We start from the raw sequence: 16,234 nt of genomic DNA, 5'->3' as shown, positions 1-16,234 counted from the left end.
TTGAGTTGAGTTGGGTTCAGGCTGAGTGGCAGGACGGAGGATGCGGGTTAAGTGAGGTGACAGGTTTGTGTGGGAAGTCGGGATACCTGTGCTCTCTTGTGGCCTAGGTCCACACTTCCAGAAAAAGCCTTTCTCCCTTGGGAAAGGCTGGAACTTGGAGTGGGGTGGCTGGCTTCGGTATTTGCTGAGGGGTGGGTACCAGGTCAGCACTGATATTAGGGCTTATGATTGGCTGACTCTTGTTGAAGTGAGGTCATGGACCCACCAAGAATTGGGGGTATTCTACCCCCTCACTTGATCAATAAGGCAACTGGAGCCCATGGAGTTCAGTGAGCAGCTGAAAGTCACATGCCAATTAGACCAAATCCAGGGGTACTGTCTCATAGATCAGATCAGGGTCTGTCCCCCTCAGAGAGAAGGGCTAGAGCAAGAAAGAGAAAGGACTAGAAAAAGAGACAGTGTTCCTAGTGGTTCAGAGCTGAGTTCAAGTGACATGGCCACTCTGTGCCTCTGTAAAATGGTGCTATCAATAGCACCTGCCTCATAGAGCAGGGTTAAATGAGTTAATATTTGAAGATGCTTAGAGGAGAGTTTGACACTAACCAAAGGCCACAAACATGCTTGTTAAATAAGTAAAGCTGGAGATGGAGGCAGCCTGAGGTTCCCGGGGGCCCCACCCTATAGCTTGGCTTCAAAATGAGGTTCTTTGTCAAGCAGGAACTGGAAGTTCTGGTTGGAAGTGCTGGCTGGGATGAGGAAGTTGGCCCTACACCCATGCCCAGAGCAGAGGCCCTGATGCAAATGTGAAGGGATGGGGAGACTGAGAAAGACCCAAAGGGATAAATACACAGAGACAGAAAAACAAGGTGGATGGGAGAGAGCAGAGGAAATGTAGGGAGAGACAAAGGCAAGACGATGTAAGAGGTAGAAAGAGAGACGCCTGGGGAGAAATCAGACTTGGGCTTTTGGAGAGAAAGATGCACAAGAAATTGAGACACGTGGCTTCTTCTTTAGAGCTGGATCCACGTTATTAAGGATGTTGGTCCCAGTCATCTCACACATCAACGAAATACCACTTTTCACCCATCAGAATAGCAAACACTAGAAAGGTCAGGCTTGCCACCTCCCTGCATCTGTGCCCACATGCTCCGCCTCCTCTCCCATTTCTATAGATGAACAAGCTTCACCTCCATCTAAGAAAGACACCTCCACTTGTGTCAGGTACCCCATCCCCTCTCACCTCCTCAAGGACACTGTTCCAGCCAGCAGTCCTCTACCCCCTTGCCTGCATCATCCATTTTTTTTCTTCTCCATTAACATACAAACATGCTACAATTTCTCCCATGTTCCATGAAAAGAATTTTTTAAAAACCTTCTCTCAACCTTTGTGCTCTCCTTCAGCCCCTGACCCAGTTTTTTGCTCCCTTTGACTGCAATGCTCCAAAATGTTGGCTACACGTCCTGTGTGGCATTCCTCTCCTCCTGTTCTCTCGGGCCCACTCCATGCAGGCTTCCACCCCCACTTCTCCACCAACTGTGCCTCTTTTAAGGGCACCAATAAGGTCCATGTTGCTGAACCCAGTGGCTAGCTCTCTGGGGTTCAGCTAACTTGAGTTATGAGCAGCATTTAACAAGCGATTCACTCCCTGGTCTTTCAAAGTCTTTCCTCGGCTTCTGAGACACTACCTTCCTCCTGGTCTTCCTCATTACTCACTGACTGCTTCTCGTTCGTGACTGATGTTGTTTTCTACTCACGTCCCCAGTCTCTACATGCTGGAGCATTTGGCCCTCTTCTTTTCTCTGTCTATGCGCTCACTCCCTTGGTGATCTCATCTGCTCCTGTGGCTTTAAATACCATCTACATGCTGATGACTCCCAAATTTTATGTCTCCAGCCAGACCTTGCTCTTAAACTCTCAACTTGACACCCAACTGCCTACTCAATAGATTCACGTTCGAAACCCAACTCTTGTCCTTCACCCCTCTCACGTCCCAAATGGGCTCCTCCTACAGTCTTGATCGTCTCAGTAAATCGTTTCTTCGTCCTTTCATTCCTCAGCCAAAACCTCAGTCTCGCCCTTGAATTCCTTTATCTCACACATCACACGTCCATTTTGTTACCAAACCCTGCCAGCGCTACCTTCAAAATAGATCCAGAATCGGACCATTTCTCAACATCTTCCATCCTCGCCACCCTGGTCCCTCCCAGCCACCATCATCTCTCATCTGGATTATCGCGAGTTTCTTATCTGGTCTCCCTGTTTTTGTTCTTGTCTGCCTACACTGTTTACACACAGCAGCCAGAGTGACCTTTTATTATAAAATGTAAGTCAGGGCAGGCCACACCTCTTCTGGAAAGCCCACAGTGCCTCCCACCTCACTCAGAGTGAAAGTCAGGCATCCTTACGGTGGCCAACAAGGCTCTAGACCATCTGGCCCCAGTAGTCCTCTGATGTCACCTACCACTTCCTCTTCTCCTGCCCCTCTCATGCCAGGCACAATCCCATCTCAGAACTTTAGTACTTTAATGCCCACTCCTGTAGCCCTCTTCCAAACCAGATGTCTACCCGGTTTCTTCCATTCTTGTCATCCTCTCCATGAAGACTTCCTTGACCATTGTAGTTGGAGATCCCTGAGATGGGTTCAGGGAACCACAAGAAGGACCCACAGAACTCGGAAAAGCTCCTGCACTCATGATTTTGGTTTATTACAGCAAAGTAAAAAGACACATGGGGCCAAGTCAAGGAGAGACCAGGCCTGAGCTTTCAGCTGTCCTCTCCCAGAGGAGTCGTACAGACAGCACTTACTTTGCCCAGCAACAGTGTGTGACAACACGTACAGAGGAGTGCCCACCAGGAAAGTCCACCTGAGCCTTGGTGTCTATGTTTTTTACTGGGGGTCGGTCACATAGGCACATGGCTGTCTGCCTGCATGGCTGGCCTTTGTCTCCAGCTCCTCCTCAGGTCAGACATGCCCCGAGACCTCCATCACAAATCATCCTATTAGGATAGACTATCTGGCATGGCCCAAGGCCCCCAGGTAAAGAAAGACACTGTTATTAAGCAGAATATTACAAAGGCTTAGAGATTATCTCCCAGATGCTAGGCAAGGGCCTAACTTTTTTTTGTAATATGCAGGGTTTGGACAACATAGCCCTGCTGAGTTAACCACCCACTGCATAACCCTCTTAAAATTATAACCTTCCTCTGACGTTCTCTATCCCCTTACTCTGCTTTATTTTTCTCCAAAGCGCTTACTCCCATCTGTAATATTTAATTTTTTTTTTTTTTTTTTTTTGGCCACGCCATGAGGCTTGCAGGATCTTAGTTCCCCGACCAGGGATCGAACCTGGGCCACGGCAGTGAAAGTGCTGGGTCCTAACCACTGGACTGCCAGGGAATTCCCAATATTTCATGTTTTAATCATTTATTTGCCCCTTGTTTGCCTCACCTCCAGAAGTGAGTTCCCCGAGGGCAACAATGTTATCTGCTTTGTTCCTAGAGCAGTAACTGGCACATAATAGGATTCAGTAAATATTTGCTGAATGAATGAATGAACTACAGGCATTTTTGAGGGTGTGGAGAGATACGAATCCTTCTTATCTGGGCAAAAACTTGCCAGTACTTGGTGAAATTGATTAAAAGTAAGACTTTTGGTCCAGTGGTCCTACTCCTGTGATATTCCAAAGAAGTCTTCTATAGTTCTATAAGGGACCTGCCCCCAAATGGTCATTGCAGTAGTGTTTGGGTAGTAGAAGGAAACTAGGTGTCCATCACTGGGGGACTGGGTCATTAAACATGGTGGATGTATACCATGGAGAGGTGCTTCTCAAACTCTAATAAGCATGGAGTCCCCTGGGGGTCTTGTTAAAATGCAGATTCCGGTTCAGTTGGTCTGGGGTGGGGTCCAAGACTCTGACTTCTAATAAGCCCCAGATAATTCTGATACTGCTGTCCCCTGGACCACACTAGGAGCAAGGGTATAGACTCAAGCAGTCCTGTCCAGCAGAACTTTCTGCAATGATGGAAATCTATTTATCTGTGCTGTCCAATATGGCAGCCATCAGCCACATACGGTTATAGAGCAGCAGAAATGTGGCGAGTGCGACCGAGGAACGGAATTGTGATGCATATTCAATCTAGATAATTTTAGTTTAAAAATTAAATGACCACATGTGGCTAGTGGCTACCATCTCGGACAACACAGCTTGAGAAAACACCAGCACCGTGGCAGTGAGCAGTAATGAACCAGGTGGGCAGACAGCAACATGGATAGGCTGTTAACACAGTATTTTGGTGTGAAATAACGTCACACCATCTTTGGTGGAATAAGATCGCCTATTTAATACTGAAACCTGACTCCTCACCCACACCCACCTGCCTTCATACCCTATTCCATCAATCTAAAATGCCTCAGTTGTATTGGCACTATTATTTTGTATACCACTGAGAAAGAAAAAGGAGCCGTCGATGTAATTAGGGCGTAATGCTAAGACATAACACTATCAGCTAATTATAAACGGAGCCTCTCGCTTACGGAGGTTGTAAAAATGGGAGAGGGATATGCATCTAAGAAGCAAAAAAAAATAGGGTACGTAACCATCGCAGCTGGGAATATGAGTTGGAAATCAGATTAAAGATTACTTTCATCTAAACTATTTTTACTTAGCTTTATAGTAGGATGCAGGCCAAGAATTACAGCACGGTCCGTGTCTTCATCTCTCTGGGGGCTCAGAGCTACTCAAGTACACAGCTGCTTTCAACTCCTTTCCTCCGCAGAGCTTGTGTGGTTGCCACACATGAGAGCCCAGGTGTGTCTGTATCACCATGACAAAAGTTGTAGTACCCACTTCCCAGCGATCTTCTTTTTTTTTTTAATGCTGCATTGGGTCTTTGTTGCTGCGCCCGGGCTTTCTCTAGTTGTGGCGAGCAGGGGCTACTCTTGTTGCGGTGCAGGGGCTTCTCATTGCGGTGGCTTCTCTTGTTGCGGAACACGGGCTCTAGGCATGTGGGGTTCAACAGTTGTAGCTTGTGGCTCTAGAGCGCAGGCTCAGTAGTTGTGGCCCTGGGGCTTCGTTGCTCTGCGGCATGTAGGATCTTCCCGGATCAGGGATCGAACCCGTGTCCCCTGCATTGGCAGGCAGATTTTTAACCACTGTGCCACCAGGGAAGTCCCCCCAGCAATCTTGTTTTCCTCTCTTTTTTCTTTTTCTTAATTGAAGTATAGTTGATGTAAAATATTATATAATTTCCAGGTATACGATATAGTGATTCACAATTTTTAAAGGTTATGCTCCGTTTATAGTTTTATAAAATATTGGCTATATTCACCCCAGCAAGCTTTTGAGCTATTGTAGTAAGACAGGTTCCAGACCTGCCACCTCAGAACTCTCTGATCCTGGGCTTTCCCCCACAGAGCAGGTGAACACATGTGGCAGGTGAACCGTATCTGAGTTCTGCGGTACCCAAGCACAGAACCACGAGAGGATGGACATGCGATCGGGAAGGGATTCCCAGATGCTCACCATTACAGATGGAACGTGACAGACATAAATAGCCTCCAAGCATAGATAGCAGGAAAAATAATTAGGAATTGATGAGTTTTGAGTATTGACTTTTAAAAAGTATACATTACTTAATTGTAAGTTTATGTAATTTAATTTTTAATAATGGCTGTGTTTAGCAACCGGCTCTCAAAATTCCTGAAAATTTGCCAAGAGGCTCTTATGGGCTGGGATGAGCTGGCCCTGGCACACGCAAAAGAGCTGCCACCCAGCCCAAGTTTAATGATTTTTTTATTCATAGGGACTCTCGACTTTGCTTTTAAATTATGTTTACTGTTTCTTGTCTGTGACCTCCTGCTAGAACGCAAGCTCTGTGACGAGAAGCATTTAGATTTGTCTGGCTCGTTCGCAGCCCTACTTCCAGTACCTAGAACCATGCCTGGCGCAGAGTAGGTACCCAGTAAATAGACCAATGCCTGGTGCATAGTAGGTGCCCAATAAGTAGACCAATGCCTTCTACACAGTAGGTGCCCGATAAATAATCGTTCTTGAATGAAAGTAAGAAAGAGAATGAGATTCATAACACAATGATTTTGTGTAAATTAGAAGCAACACAATGTGACGGTGCATGTGTTCCAAGGATGCAGGGTATTCAAGGCCATCTGTGTTGATGCCTTTGGGGAGGGAGGGGAACCAGAGCCAGGGATGACAAATGGAAATAAATAAAACGAGAGCAGAGCTCTGTCAGGACCTGAGTGTGATTAACTCAACTCTCCTCACCTGAGATCTGACTAGGAAAAAGAGGATCTCTTCACTTGCATAGTGTTTTCCAGGAAACAAGGCAGGTCTTTGCCCTCCCTGTCTGGGACCTCAGCAGTCCCTGCTCACAGGACTCTGAGAGGAGGCTGGGGGAAGGGCAGTCCTGCTCAGGGTCACCGTGCAAGGCTGGGGCGTTTCCTTCTACCACACCAAGTACAGTGGATGGTGAGGGGGCAGACCCCCAGGGGACACCATGCACTTTGGAACATGCCTCCTGGCTGGGCATGATTGGACCCCTGTGTGCATATCTGTTGGATGAATTAAATGAATGGAGAACGGAATTTAGGATTGTTAAAGTTTTATTAGTAGTATTTACCTGGTTTTTACAGACACTAAGAGTTTTGAACATTGTCTTCTTCGGAATATGGTGCCAGTGCAGCGCCTTTGCCTTCACGCTCCTACTCTGTGTGTCTTAGGGGCGCCTTGAATAATGACGGGGATGTTGTGGGGTGCAGAGAGAACCCCTGAAGGAACTGCTCTGGGAAAGGGGAGTTCTGAGCCTGGGGTCAGGAGCAGGATGCTGGGGGCCTGGGCTTGTGGGTCTGAGGGAGGGGGAGCTGGGGGCCGGGATCCCTGGGTCTGGAGTGGGAAGAGCAGGGTCTTGGGGAGCATGAGGGCAGGCGCTGTCCTGTAACACCGGCTACGATCTGCCCTGCATGGTTTCCTGGATCCAGTTTTGGTACTTGCACAGGTTTGTATAGACGCCGGGGTAACCAGGCTGGGCACAGTTCTCCATCCCCCAGGACACGAGGCCCTGGAGCTTTCCATCGCACACCAGGGGTCCCCCGGAGTCACCCTGAGGGGGAGAGACAGAGATGGAGACATCCACAGACAGATGACCAGAGCCGTGGGCATGGAGAACCCGAGAGGCAAAGATGGGACAGGGGTGGGCTGAGAGCCCTGGGCAGGGGCTCTGGAGATCTCAGCCCCTGGGCGTTGGGGTCACTGGTTCCCACTCTGTCTCTATCCCTTGGGCCCCTCTTCATCTTAGCTCTGTCTCTAGAAAACTATGTGTGTGTTTCCACATCCCCTGTCTCTGGAGCCATCGCTCAGGGATGGATTACGATCTCTAGAGGACCTGAGCCCGGCTTTCCAGGTGCCCGTATGTGATGATGGCAATGACACTGGTGACCAGAGCTCTGTGCTCTTTCCATGGACTAGCTCATCTCATTCCACCGACTAAGACCTGCTACCCCCAGGGGACAGATGAGGAAACTGAGGTCCAATACCCAAGGGCGAACAGCGTGGAGGCAGCCTGGCTATTACAACCTCTCTCGTTCTCTGTGTGTGTGTGTGTGGGGGAGGGGGGTTCCCCTGATCTTCATGTTCCTGCGGTCCTTTTGTACCTAAGTCCCTGCTCCAAACAATCCCCCTGCCCGTGCTCTCTCCCTGGGCCTCACCTGACAAGAGTCCTTCCCGCCTTGGGGGACCCCTGCGCAGACCATGCCAGGGGTGATGGCTCCAGAATAGGCCCGCTGACACTCCTCATTCGAGAAGATGTTGATGTTCACGCATTGCAGAAAGTTGGGGAACCTGGCTGCAGGGGCACCGAGGGGTTACGATGGGGTCTACCCCTCAACAAGACCCAGGGGTCCGGGCCCCCGCCCCTCCCCCCTCAACAAGACCCAGGGGTCCGGGCCCCCGCCCCTCCCCCTCAGACCCAGGGGTCAGGCCCCCGGCCCCTCCCCCTCAGACCCAGGATCCAGGCCCCCGGCCCCTCCCCCTCAGACCCAGGATCCAGGCCCCCGGCCCCTCCCCCTCAGACCCAGGATCCAGGCCCCCGGCCCCTCCCCCCTCAGACCCAGGATCCAGGCCCCCGGCCCCTCCCCCTCAGACCCAGGATCCAGGCCCCCGGCCCCTCCCCCCTCAGACCCAGGATCCAGACCCCCAGCCCCTCCTCCCTCAGACCCAGGATCCAGGCCCCCGGCCCCTCCTCCCTCAGACCCAGGGGTCCAGACCCCCGGCCCCTCCCCCCTCAGACCCAGGATCCAGGCCCCCCGGCCCCTCCTCCCTCAGACCCAGGATCCAGGCCCCCGGCCCCTCCCCCCTCAGACCCAGGATCCAGGCCCCCCGGCCCCTCCTCCCTCAGACCTAGGATCCAGGCCCCCGGCCCCTCCTCCCTCAGACCCAGGACTCAGACTTCCAGCCTCTCTTTCCTGACGCAGGACTCTCACCGACGGGACTGGATATCGTGCCCCAGCCCGACACAAGGCAGGACGTCCCTGCGCTGGCACAGGAGCTGGCCATGGCGATGGGCTTCACTGCCCTCCCCAGCCGAGCAGGCCGCTCCAGCTCCAGCAGCATCAGGTCGTTGTCGATGGTCCGGGAGTTGTACTGGGGGTGTGGCACCTGGCGGATCACACGCAGCACCTGCTGTGTGACCTCCAAAATCCTCATGTTGTGCTTGCCCAGGGCCACTCGAAGGATCCTGGCCCATGACCCCCAAGAGTAGCGCCGCTCAGGGTCTGACCTGGAGACCTGTCCCCACCCTCCAGCGGCGCTCCCTTCCCTGGTGATGAGTTTTCCTCAAGCCTAACCCTCCCTCTGACTGCAGGCTGAGTGTTTCCCGGCATCCTGCACCCTTTCCCCCAGCCTGGGCTTTCTCTCTGGACCCAGTCTTACCATTCTCCCCTTCCCCTTGTGGGCTGCGCTTTGCCTTCTGACTTGGGTATAAGGTGATGATTGAGCGTTCTTGGCTCTGTCCTAGGGTCTGAACCTGCATCAATACTCTGAATTCTAAGTGAGACTCTGGGCTGTGGCTCTAGGCTCTAAATCAGAATTGGTATTCTGGAGTATCCTTTCCAGTTACTCCATTGCTTCAGGGAGGCCCCATTCCAGTTCCAGCCTGGCCTTTGGACTCTAAACATCCTGAACTTTTGAGTCTAAGCTAGGAGCTGGGTTCTAGATTGAATCTGGATGATAGCATACTTTTTAGATACTGGTGTGAGCTCCAGTTTCTAGGTTGAGTTCTGGGGTCTTGATTAAGCTCTGGTTTATGACCTGGGTTGTAGACAATGGTTTGAGCTCTGTGCTCCAGTTGGGCTCAGGGCTCTAAACACCGGTCTGCATTCTTGACTCTAGGTTGGGTTCTGTTTTAGATCAAATTACAGGTGATAGTCTGGGCTCTTGGTTCTAGACTCTGGTCTGAGCCCTTGACCTCAGGTCAGGCTCTGGGTTCTAGATGGAGCTCCAGGTTCTAGATGGAGCTCCAGGTTATGGTCAGGTTATCCCAGGTTCTAGATGTTGGTTTCCATTCTAGACTCTGGGCCCTAGGTTCTACACTGAACTTTAGTTTATGGCATTAGATCTGGTTTATGGACACTGGGTGAGCTTTTATCTGGACTTTGACTTCTAGTCTGGGGTCTGAGGTCCAGGTTTCAGTCTAGAATCTGAGAAGGGCTCTGGGTTCGATATGAAGCTTTAGATTATGGTCTTCATTCTGGGATGTAGATGGCGGGTTGAGGTCTGGGTTCTAGGCTGCTCAGAGAGGAGCTGTAGACTAGACTCTGGATTAAATGTTGGATCTAGAACAAGCTTCAGGTTCTGTCTTTATCTTACACTCTGAGCTGTAAACAGGTTTCTGGATTTATGTCTGGACTGTGGGTTCTGAACCTGACTCTGGATTCCAGGCAGTGTTCTGAGAGGGGTCCTGAGTTTCTGAAGGTAGACTGTGTCCAGAATTCAACCACTACTCTGGAACAGGCTCCTCATCTTAGTCTCTAGGTAGAGCTTGGCCTCTGGATGGATCTCAGGTTATGTGTTAGATTCTAGATTCTGTGTGGGACTCTAAGCTTGTGTATGGGTTCTAAATGGTTGATCTGCTTTTAGAATCTAAACCGAGTTCAAGATTTATGGCTGGATTCCATGTTCTGAGCTGGGTCTGTTGTTCTAAGCTCTTGTCTAGACCCCAAACCAGGGTCCAGCTACTACACTGGGTTCTACACAGGGCTAGACTCTGGAATTCACTTGGCAGAAGAAAAAGGAGAGGGTCACTCACGGACGGGCGCAGTGAGCGGCGGTGATCACCCATCGCTCGGACAGCAGGGACCCTCCACAGAGAAAACTACGGCAGGGACCTGTCAGTAGGGCTGCCTGCCATGGTTGGGAGTGCCGGGTGCATCTGTAGCCACCAATTATCTTGTTCCCTTGGTTCTGTGCCATGGCTAGGAGAAGGCAAGCGTGAGGTGGAGTGGGGAAAGTAGATGAACAAACGCTCTCCATCTACCCCCAACTCTCTAGGACATCCGGAATCCACAAATGCCCCCTTTTTTGCCTAATCCTTAAACCACCCACCTTTAGCTACCCCACCCTATATGAGATATGCCCAACACTGCCCCCATTATTGTCCCAACATAACCAGGGAGTTTTCTGACACCCCCTCACCCCCAGGCACCTCCATAGTATCTATTATTGGATCCCAGGGCCACCTCATCCAGGGTCCTGATACAGCTATTATGCTTGACTCTGCTTCTCCACGAATACTTTCTGTCATCACTTTTCACAATACAACACAATTCCACCCAGTAATCTTCCAACACCTTCAGGGAGCTGCCTGTTCCTTCCCCGAACTTCTCACTCCATGTGACGCCCCAGGATCCACTATCTCTCCCCGCACCCACTCTGCGCGCCACACCACTCTCCCTGCCAGGAGCTCACCACCCCATCATCATTCCCACCATCATTTCTGGCAACACGCTGTCTTTCCCGTATTAGTTCTTCCCTAACGCAATCAAGAAGTGTCCTGCTGTCCTTTCTAGGAAGACCCAGTCAAGACCCCATAATTCTACTCAATTCCTCTCTTATTTCTCCCCATCTCCTACAACTCCCTGGACCCTGCGATCTCCTAATACCTCCACAACTTAGAACTCAGGCCCCCCCCCTCCAGCATGCACCTCAGCCATCATCCCCAAACTACTCCCTGCCCCTTCTCACCAGGTCACCTGTGAGCACGTCGGGTCCCCAGGACCCTTCCCCACCTCTTCTCAGGGTCCAGGTCCCACTGTTGTCTTACCTACAGCCAAGATCTGAAGCGCTGTCAGCAGGAGGAACATTCTGAGGGCTGGGGGCTGGATTCTGGCAAATGCAGAGAGAAAGTGAGGGTTAAGGAGGCTGTGAGAGACGCAGAAGGTATAGTTCAGAGACAGAGAGAGCGTCTTAGACAGAGACTAAGACCCATAGAGACATGGATGAGGGACAGAATAGAGAACAGAGACCAGGTAGGTCAGAGACAGAGAGAGCGTCTTAGACAGAGACTAAGACCCATAGAGACATGGATGAGGGACAGAATAGAGAACAGAGACCAGGAGGGCAGGGTCTGGGGGCTCCTTGGTGGCTGGAGAGAGGATGCTGAGAAGGGTTCAGGTCCTGCCTGGATGTCTCCTGTCTGGAGGAGCGGGGAAGATGTCTTGCTTCCTTGTCACTCATGGAGGCCTTTTATCTCTGGCCTGAGTAGCTGGCGCTTCTCCTCCACCCTTCTGACTTTTTTTTTTTTTTTTTTTATTGCCTACTTCCCATTCCAGGATCCCTGTTCCATCTCTTCCCTCTCCCCTCTCACCAGAGAAGTAGTCACAATTGTTAATGAGAACCCGCCTGCCTGGTACGGGAAGGTGTTGTAATCTGGAAGGAATCCAGGGAGGGGGACCCCAGGGCAGGGTGGACAGGGTAGGGGTGGGAGAGGGGCTGAGAGAGGGAGGGACAGAGGCCGAGAGAGGGGCTCCCATGGGAGGAGAGAGAGTCTAGGAAATGTGAGAGAAGTAGCATATGAAGGTGGAGAGGCAGAGAAAGAGTCAGAGAAATACAGGCCAGAGAGAGAAGAGTCAGAGGGAGAGAGAATTCAGGGAGATGGAGAACGAGCGGGAGATGAATATAGATGGGGAAGGGAGGCAGACAGCAAAAGACAGAACAGATGGGGGCAGGGCACAGGGACAGACATTCATGGAGAGGTGAGTGTGGCAAAGTGAGAGACAGAAACAGAAAAACAGAGGGGAGAAGGGGGAAGGCAGAATAGAAACAGGCACAGAGAAAGAGAAAAAAAGTGAAGAGAGAGAAAGGAGGCGGAGGTACCCCAACTCCAAACACACCCACACAGAATAATAGCAGTGATGATGAAAGGAGGCCAAGAGATGACAAATGAGGACGTGGTGATACAGGGAACAGTGAGGAGGAGATGCAGGACCAGGCAGAGGACAATGGGGAGATGGAGGGAGAGAGGGACACAGAGGAGACTGAGAAAGAGGAGACACAGCCGCAGAGGAAGAGAGAGAAAGGGGTGGGGGTGAGGAGCCGGCAGGAGACTGGAGGCGCTGGGGCACCTGGTGCTGGGTGGTCCTGTCTCCTAGGCTTTCTCACTTTGTGGTCCGGGAGCAAGGGCCCCGGCAGGGAGTGAGCGGGGGGCGGAGGGGAGGTCAGGGCAGGACTTGTGTCCGCCAACTCAGGCTCTGCAGAGAGGTCAGGGGAGAGTGGGATACAGGGACCCAGAGAGAGGGGGAGAGGGACCCGGAGAGAGCAGGAGACACAGAGTGATGAGGTGGGGATTGGTTCCAGGCAGACGGAGGAGGGCCTGGGTTTGGGGGACTCATCCTATCTTTGGGCAGGGCTGGCTGGCCTCAGCCCCTCCCCCAGCCTCTTGAACTCCCTAATGACTGCATCTGTCTCTGGGCTTGGGCAGCCCATCCCGACCACCACACAGCGACTCAGGAGGTCACATCTGTGCACTCTCCCTCCCTCACCAACCCCGGGGCTTGCTCCCAAACCACTTTCCTCCGCTCTCCCCCTGGGCTGGTCTCCGCCCCTAGGGAGTCCCTCTGTGCCTATGCCCACCTAGCCCCCCGTGCGTGTCTGTTTCCCGTGAACTGGCTCTGCTGAGGGGCCTCGCTGCTTTGAACTGAAGGTCTTGGCTCAGGCCCTGGGAAACCAGAAGGGCGAGACGCACAAACAGAACCCCCTCTGACGGCGCGGGGCGGCACAGGCGGCTGCTCTGTGAGCGCTCAGTTCTGCATCTTGATGCCATTGTGGTTACCCGGATCTACACTTGGGATAAAATTACACAGAAACACACGTGCACATACGTGCACAGGCAAAAAGATGCACGTAAACAATGAACACCGAATGAGACCTGTAGTCTGGTCAATAGCATGGTACCCTCGTCGATTTCCCGGCTCTGATTTTGGACTGCAGTTATCTGAGCTGTCACGACTGGGGGAAGCTGGGGGAAGGGTATTGGGACTCTGTACTCTCTGCGCAACTTCCTGTCAGTCTATCATTATTTCAAACTAAAGAATTAACAACAAAACAAATTCCTGGTAAGCGCAAGCCCTGCCCCCCTCCATTTGAGCAGAAGTCTGTGATCTGGGGGACTCACGGGGACCCTCTGCTGAGCTAGAAGGCCTAGGTAAACCTGAGATCTCCCTCTTCCTAGAAAGAACACTCGGCTTAAGCAGAAGGCCTTGGCAAACCCCAGGGAGCGCAAGAAAAAAGTGCTGGGGATGCAACCGCGAATAGGGCTCAGTTAACTGCCGTATCCCCCCCATCCCAGCCCCTAGTTCCCTCAGGGTCGCTGCCAGGTTACTCGTTCCCCTCCCGTCAGACTCCACTCTGGGCTGTTTTGCTCCCTACTCCGCCTGCCACAGTATTGTTTGCCATGATAGGGGTCCTCAAAAAATATTTGATGATGAATGAATGAATGAACATATGGCCACAGTCCTCGCCTTCAAGAAACTCACGGTCTGGCAGGAAAGGCCCAAGAGGCAACAGGAAACTCAGTCTGGTGTGATGTGTGCTCTAATGGGGGTGGTAGGGGAGTGAGTGGCAGTGTTGAAGGGCCTGATGAAGCCCCAGGGGCGGGGAAAGTGTTTCCAGAGGGCGGGCTGTCTAAGCTGGGTACCGCGGCTCAATATTATAAAACAACCTAAATGGGAAAAGAATTTGAAAATACATGTGTATGTATAACTGGGTCACTTTGCTGTACACCTGAAACTAACACAACATTTTTTTGTTGTTGTTTGTTTGTTTTAAACATTTTTATTGGAGTATAATTGCTTTACAATGGTGTGTTAGTTTCTGCTGTATAACAAAGTGAATCAGCTATACATATACATATATCCCCATATCTCTTCCCTCTTGTGTCTCCCTCCCACCCTCCCTATCCCACCCCTCTAGGTGGTCACAGAGCACCGAGCTGATCTCCCCGTGCTATGCGGCTGCTTCCCACTAGCTATCTATTTTACATCTGGTAGTGTATATATGTCCATGCCACTCTCTCACTTCATCCCAGCTTACCCTTCCCCCTCCCCGTGTCCTCAAGTCCATTCTCTACGTCTGCGTCTTTATTCCCGTCCTGCCCCTAGGTTCTTCATGACCTTTTCGGTTTTTTTTAGATTCCATATGTATGTGTTAGCATACGGTATTTGTTTTTCTCTTTCTGACTTACTTCACTCTGTATGACAGACTCTAGGTCCATCCACCTCACTACAAATAACTCAATTTCGTTTCTTTTTATGGCTGAGTAATATTCCATTGTATATATGTGCCACATCTTCTTTATCCATTCATCTGTTGATGGACACTTAGGTTGCTTCCATGTCCTGGCTACTGTAAATAGAGCTGCAATAAACATTGTAACACAACATTGTTAATCAACTATACTCCAATACAAAATTAAAAGTTAAAAAAAATGAATTTCCAGCTTTAAATTGTCAAAAAACAAAAACAAAAACAAAAACAAAACCCACACGTCTACTGAGGTCTTGGTTCAGCCAGGTGCTGTGTTATGTTCTTCTTCCTGCTTTTTTTTTAATGTTCAAAACTTTTTTAAAAATAAAATTTTTTATTGTGGTGAAGTATAATACATACATAACATAATAAATACATAAATATAATAAATACATAACATAAAACTTACCATTTAAAACATTTTTTAAAATAAATTTTATTTATTTATTTATTTATTTTTGGCTGCGTTGGGTCTTCGTTGCTGTGCGCGGGCTTTTCTCTAGTTGCGGTGAGCGGGGGCTACTCTTTGTTGCGGTGAGCAGGCTTCTCATTGTGGTGGCTTCTCTTGTTGCGGAGCACAGGCTCTATGGGTGCAGGCTTCAGTAGTTGTGGCACGCGGGCTCTAGAGCGCAGGCTCAGTAGTTGTGGCGCACGGGCTTAGTTGCTCCGCGGCATGTGAGATCTTCCCGGACCAGGGCTCGAACCCGTGTCCCCTGCATTGGCAGGCGGATTCTTAATCACTGCGCCACCAGGGAAGCCCCTTAAAACATTTTTAAATGGCATGAAGTACATTCACTTGGTTGTGCAACCATCACCATCATCTGTCTCCAAAACCTTTTCATCTTCCCCAACTGCAACTCTGTCCCCGTGAAACACGGGCTCCCCATCCTCCCTCCCCCAGGCCCTGGTAACCTTCATCCTACTTTCTGTCTCTATGAATCTGACTGCTCTAGGTATGTCATATAAGTGCCATCATGTAGTAATTGTGTGATTATTTTTTGTGTGTCTGGTTTATTTCCCTGAGCATAATATCCTCAAGGTTCATGTCAGAATTTCCTGCCTTTTTTTTATACTTTGTTTTGCTGCGTCATGCGGCATGCAGAATCTTATTTTCTGGACCAGGGATCGAACCTGCACCCCCTACCGTGGAAGCGCAGATTCTTAACCACTGGACCACCAGGGAAGTCCCAAGAATTTCCTTCCTTTTTAAGGCTGGATCATACACCACCGTATGGACAGGCCACAATTTGTGTATCCAGGTAACTTCTTTATGTGGGTTAGCTTCTTTCATTCCGCCTTCCCTCCCTCCCTTCCCCTCTCCCTTTCTCCCTATCCCTCCTTCCATTCAACAAATATTTCTTGAGCACCTACTAGGTATGAGGCACGGTTCTAAGTGCTGAGGATACAGCAATAAACAAAATAG

The 16,234-nt window shown here is 50.5% G+C and overlaps 1 protein-coding gene across 1 annotated transcript; it reads right to left on the bottom strand.

Moving 5' to 3' along the window:
• Nucleotides 1-6,612: 6,612 nt before the first annotated feature.
• On the bottom strand, nt 6,613-11,767 carry KLK14 (kallikrein related peptidase 14). Its single transcript, XM_036833517.1, has 6 exons — nt 11,622-11,767; nt 11,333-11,394; nt 10,319-10,484; nt 8,496-8,749; nt 7,722-7,858; nt 6,613-7,117 (listed from the first exon to the last, which is right to left on the bottom strand). Exons 2-6 carry the CDS (start codon nt 11,370-11,372, stop codon nt 6,962-6,964), a joined length of 753 nt encoding a protein of 250 aa, XP_036689412.1. The 5' UTR covers nt 11,373-11,394; nt 11,622-11,767; the 3' UTR covers nt 6,613-6,961.
• Between the last annotated feature and the right edge of the window lie 4,467 nt (nt 11,768-16,234).

Source organism: Balaenoptera musculus, chromosome 19, assembly GCF_009873245.2.
Source record: "Balaenoptera musculus isolate JJ_BM4_2016_0621 chromosome 19, mBalMus1.pri.v3, whole genome shotgun sequence".
Taxonomy (NCBI): domain Eukaryota; kingdom Metazoa; phylum Chordata; class Mammalia; order Artiodactyla; family Balaenopteridae; genus Balaenoptera; species Balaenoptera musculus.
Note: the sequence above shows the minus strand (reverse complement) of the source record. Positions and strands in the feature narration are given on the sequence as shown.

Excerpts from the sequence above, each read along its gene's own strand:
- KLK14 (XM_036833517.1), bottom strand. The coding sequence starts at position 11,372 with ATGTTCCTCCTGCTGACAGCGCTTCAGATCTTGGCTGTAG. Across the intron at positions 7,859-8,495 it reads CACGATATCCAGTCCCGTCG|CCAGGTTCCCCAACTTTCTG; the intron begins GTGAGAGTCCTG and ends GTGCCCCTGCAG. Across the intron at positions 7,118-7,721 it reads GCGGGAAGGACTCTTGTCAG|GGTGACTCCGGGGGACCCCT; the intron begins GTGAGGCCCAGG and ends TCTCCCCCTCAG.